Raw genomic sequence first — 4,259 nt, forward strand, 5'->3', positions numbered from 1 at the left:
TAAATTCTAAATTTAACATAGCCCTCTTATTTATATTTTTTTACGGTAAACTTAATTTATTGTGAATTAACTCCTTTTTAATTATTTTCTTTAAAATTGAAAGTATGAAAATGCCTTATCCTATAACCATTCTGACAGCTGATTAATGATAGAGAAAGAGGAATTTGTGTTTTAGATTATATTAACTCACATTTGAAATGTATATATATATATATATATATATATATATATATATATATATATATACATATATATATATATATATATACATATATATATATATATATATATATATATATATATATATATATATATATATATATGTATATATTGTTATGGTATGAATATATCCAAAATAAATTATTAAATAATAATAAAATATAAATAAAGCAATAAGTTCAGTTCTGTTATTCGGTTACCTAGAGCAGTTTATCACAATAAAATAAATAACATTCTTTATATTAAGTTTTGGCCAACACTATATTCTAAATTATTATTTAATTTTGACAAATCCTGTATAATCAAAGAATTTAATCCATAAATTGACAGATAAAAACAGGAGCACCAACTTCAAAAATTTGTGTGACATACCAACATAAATTTTAAGGTTATAAATGATAAAATATAAAAATTTTGACAACTGCAATGATAAAATTAATAACATAGGAATGAAATAAATACAACAAAGAAATTATAGAATAATATTATTTGAATAAAGTCACAATAATTTAAAAATTTAGAAATGACAATTTAGTAACTAACTTTTAAAATAAATATCATTGGTTAAAAAAAAAGAAAAAAAAAAGAATGAAGAAGAGAATCAACAACGAGAAATTTTTTGCAAGAGAAAAAAGTAAAATAATTTTAATTGAAATTTAAAAAAATTAAAATCTTGATAAAAAAGGCATAAAATATTCAAAGGATTGATAATTTATAATTGTATAAGTGTAGTAATAAGAAATTAGAAACACTTAAGGTACTGTTCTATTAAGTTTAAGTATTTCTTTTAGTATATAATATTTGAGTTCACATTTCCATATAATTTAGTTTTATGAGTGTAATTATGAGTATGAATGAATGAATGAATGCTTGTAAAATAAAATAATTGTAATAGCTAGTTAAGAAATTGTATATTTTGAATATTTTATTCATTATAAAGAACAGATCCGGTCTTAAAACTATTAGAATCTGACCTTATAACCATAACAATTTATCGCAATAAAATTTTTTAATTTGACCTCACAATATAATACCCTGAGAATAAAAAAAATAATAATAACATAATAAAATAAAGAAATTCAAATAATTATTAATGGCGCCCAAATTAAAATCTGATTTTATTTAAAATAAAATTTATAAAAATAAACATGACACACTATATATATATATATATATATATATATATATATATATATATATATTGTTATGGTATTTATAGGGTGTAATGTTTATTTTTATAAATTTTATTTTAAATAAAATCAGATTTTTAATTTGGGCGCCATTAATAATTATTTGAATTTCTTTATTTTATTATGTTATTATTTTTTTTATTCTCAGGGTATTATATTGTGAGGTCAAATTAAAAAAATTTTATTGCGATAAATTGTTATGGTTATAAGGTCAGATTATAATAGTTTTAAGACCGAGTCTGTTCTTTATAATGAATAAAATATTCAAAATATACAATTTCTTAATTAGCTATTACAATTATCTATAATATAAAAATGAATCGCAAAATGTGTGGGTAAGCGCATAACTCAACAACGCCTGGACCAATTTGGCCAAATCTTTTTTTAAAATGTTCGTTGAAGTTCAAGGATGGTTTTTACGGCGAGAAAAATTAGAATTATTGCTGGAAAATTCCTAAAAATAGCTCTTTTCTTTTTCCCATACAAATGATTTGTAACTAAAACGTAGTCAATTTGAGCACTCACTGTTGTCTAAGCAATGTAGGTGTGTTCCTAACGTCAAAGATCATATCTATCAAAACAATGTGTGTGTGTGTGCGTTGGAGCACAGAATACATAGTTGGAGGAGTTTAATGTCGCGTTCCGAAACTCGCGTTTCTTTTGTAAGGTGTGTTCCTAACGTCAAAGATCATATCTATCAAAACAATGTGTGTGTGTGCGTTGGAGCACAGAATACATAGTTGGAGGAGTTTAATGTCGCGTTCCGAAACTCGCGTTTCTTTTGTATTAGTTTCGGCACGCGAGATAAAATGCAGCAGTTTCCACGTCATTACATCAGTCAAACAAAAATCGCGTTAGCAACGTTTTATTATTTTTAATATCCAAACAAAAACAATTCGTACGGCTTAAAAGAATTTGACTTCAAGTCATATCAAATTAAAAAAAAAAAAAGCTAATTACCGATCTAATCGTACTGCACAAGAACGTGACGACGGAAATGAACGTGAAAGAATTCGGATATCACAAACGCGTGAAGCGCGAGCGCGACATTCAACTAATAATCGCGCAAGTTTGAATCGAGCTGCTTTCAGTTACGATGTGTCAATTGACTACAGTAACTACCAATGTGTTGTTATTGGTTCTATGAACTCGGTTTGCTCACACTGTAAGGCATTAAAATACAAAAACGAAGCCAATGGATTGTGTTGCGCAAATGGTAAAGTGAAATTGATACCATTGGATCCACCACCAGAACCATTGTACTCATTGGTTTCAGGAATAGGAACGGATTCTATACACTTTTTGACACATATTCAACAATATAACAATTGCTTTCAAATGACTTCATTTGGGGCAACAAATGTAGTTCGGAAAAATTTTATGCCAACTTTCAAGGTATGTATTATAGCAGTTACTAATAATTATTTTAGCGAACAAAATTTTCTCTCACGAAATTAAGATGTGTCACTTATCTTCAATTTCTTAATCATTACGAAATATATCACTTAGTCATCATATTATATGGTGATTCAGTTTCAGTGACACTTTTATTATATTTTATATATTTGATAGATATTAGTTAAAACTAAATATATACTTTTTAAGATCAAATATTATTTAAGTTTGGTCACTGACAATCCATTAATTTATACCACACCATAATATTTTTCTTATTTACAGATACAAGGGCAAATATATCACAGAGCAGGTTCACTGTTACCAGTGTCAGATAGCGACAACAAATTCCTGCAAATTTATTTTATGGGCAATTCACCACAAGAAATTGATCTGCGTTGTGCACATAACAATTTAGTAAAGAGGTCTATTATAGAACAATTACAAACTTTATTTCATCAACACAATCAATTGATTATATTGTTTAAAACTGCCCTGGATCTGATGCCATCCGATAATCACAAAATTGTAATCAGAGCTGATAAAACACCTGCAGGTCAACATACAAGACGTTTTAATGCACCAACTATTGATGAAGTTGCTATCGTTGTAGTTGGAGAAAACTTGGAATCCCGTGATATTGTTTTACATCGTCGGAATGATCAATTACAACGTATAAAGGAAACACACCGCTCATATGATGCACTGCAATATCCCATTATATTTTGGCAAGGTGAAGATGGCTACGATTTCTCAACAAAAATGATAAATCCCATTACAGGTAACTAAAATATTAGTTTAGCTATGGCGATAATATTTCAGTCCTTATATTATGTATTTTAATTTTATATTTGAATGTTATTAAAACAAAATCTGTTTACAGGTTCTGAAACCAACAAAAAAGTCAGTTCAATGAACTATTATTCATACCGCCTAATGATTCGGGAAAATGAAGATAATCACATATTGAAATGTCGGCGATTATATCACAAATATGTTGTTGGCATGTATGTTAAAATTGAAACGGAGAGATTAACATTCATCAGGTTGAATCAAACCAAACTTCGATCTGAAGAGTATATTCACCTTCGAGATGCGATTAATACTGATGGAAATGCACAGAATGTCGGTCGGATGACTATTCTTCCAGCAACATACATCGGAAGCCCTCGGCATATGCACGAATATGCTCAAGATGCCATGTCGTATATTCGTCATTATGGTACAGCAGATTTGTTCATCACATTTACATGCAATCCGCAATGGATAGAAATCAAGCAGGAGTTATTCTCTGGGCAATCACCCATTGATCGTCATGATATTACAGCCAGAGTCTTTAGACAAAAGTTGAAATCATTAATGGATTTCATCGTAAAACATAATGTGTTTGGTGAGACACGCTGCTGGATGTATTCTATGGAGTGGCAGAAACGAGGATTGCCACATGCACGTTGA

At 28.2% G+C, this 4,259-nt stretch overlaps 1 protein-coding gene across 1 annotated transcript; it reads left to right on the forward strand.

Moving 5' to 3' along the window:
* Positions 1-2,736: 2,736 nt before the first annotated feature.
* LOC130895286 (uncharacterized) lies at positions 2,737-4,259 on the forward strand. Its single transcript, XM_057802509.1, has 4 exons — positions 2,737-2,804; positions 3,090-3,585; positions 3,688-3,735; positions 3,898-4,259. The coding sequence occupies exons 1-4, from the start codon at positions 2,748-2,750 to the stop codon at positions 4,257-4,259; spliced, it is 963 nt and encodes a 320-aa protein (XP_057658492.1). The 5' UTR covers positions 2,737-2,747.

The sequence above is a fragment of the Diorhabda carinulata genome, chromosome 6 (genome assembly GCF_026250575.1).
Source record: "Diorhabda carinulata isolate Delta chromosome 6, icDioCari1.1, whole genome shotgun sequence".
NCBI lineage: Eukaryota > Metazoa > Arthropoda > Insecta > Coleoptera > Chrysomelidae > Diorhabda > Diorhabda carinulata.

Bases quoted from the DNA above. Each gene is read 5' to 3' on its own strand.
- LOC130895286 (XM_057802509.1), top strand. From the start codon at position 2,748: ATGACTTCATTTGGGGCAACAAATGTAGTTCGGAAAAATTTTATGCCA. The intron at 3,586-3,687 runs GTAACTAAAATA...ATCTGTTTACAG, and splicing joins AATGATAAATCCCATTACAG to GTTCTGAAACCAACAAAAAA. The intron at 3,736-3,897 runs GCCTAATGATTC...TTCACCTTCGAG, and splicing joins AATGAACTATTATTCATACC to ATGCGATTAATACTGATGGA.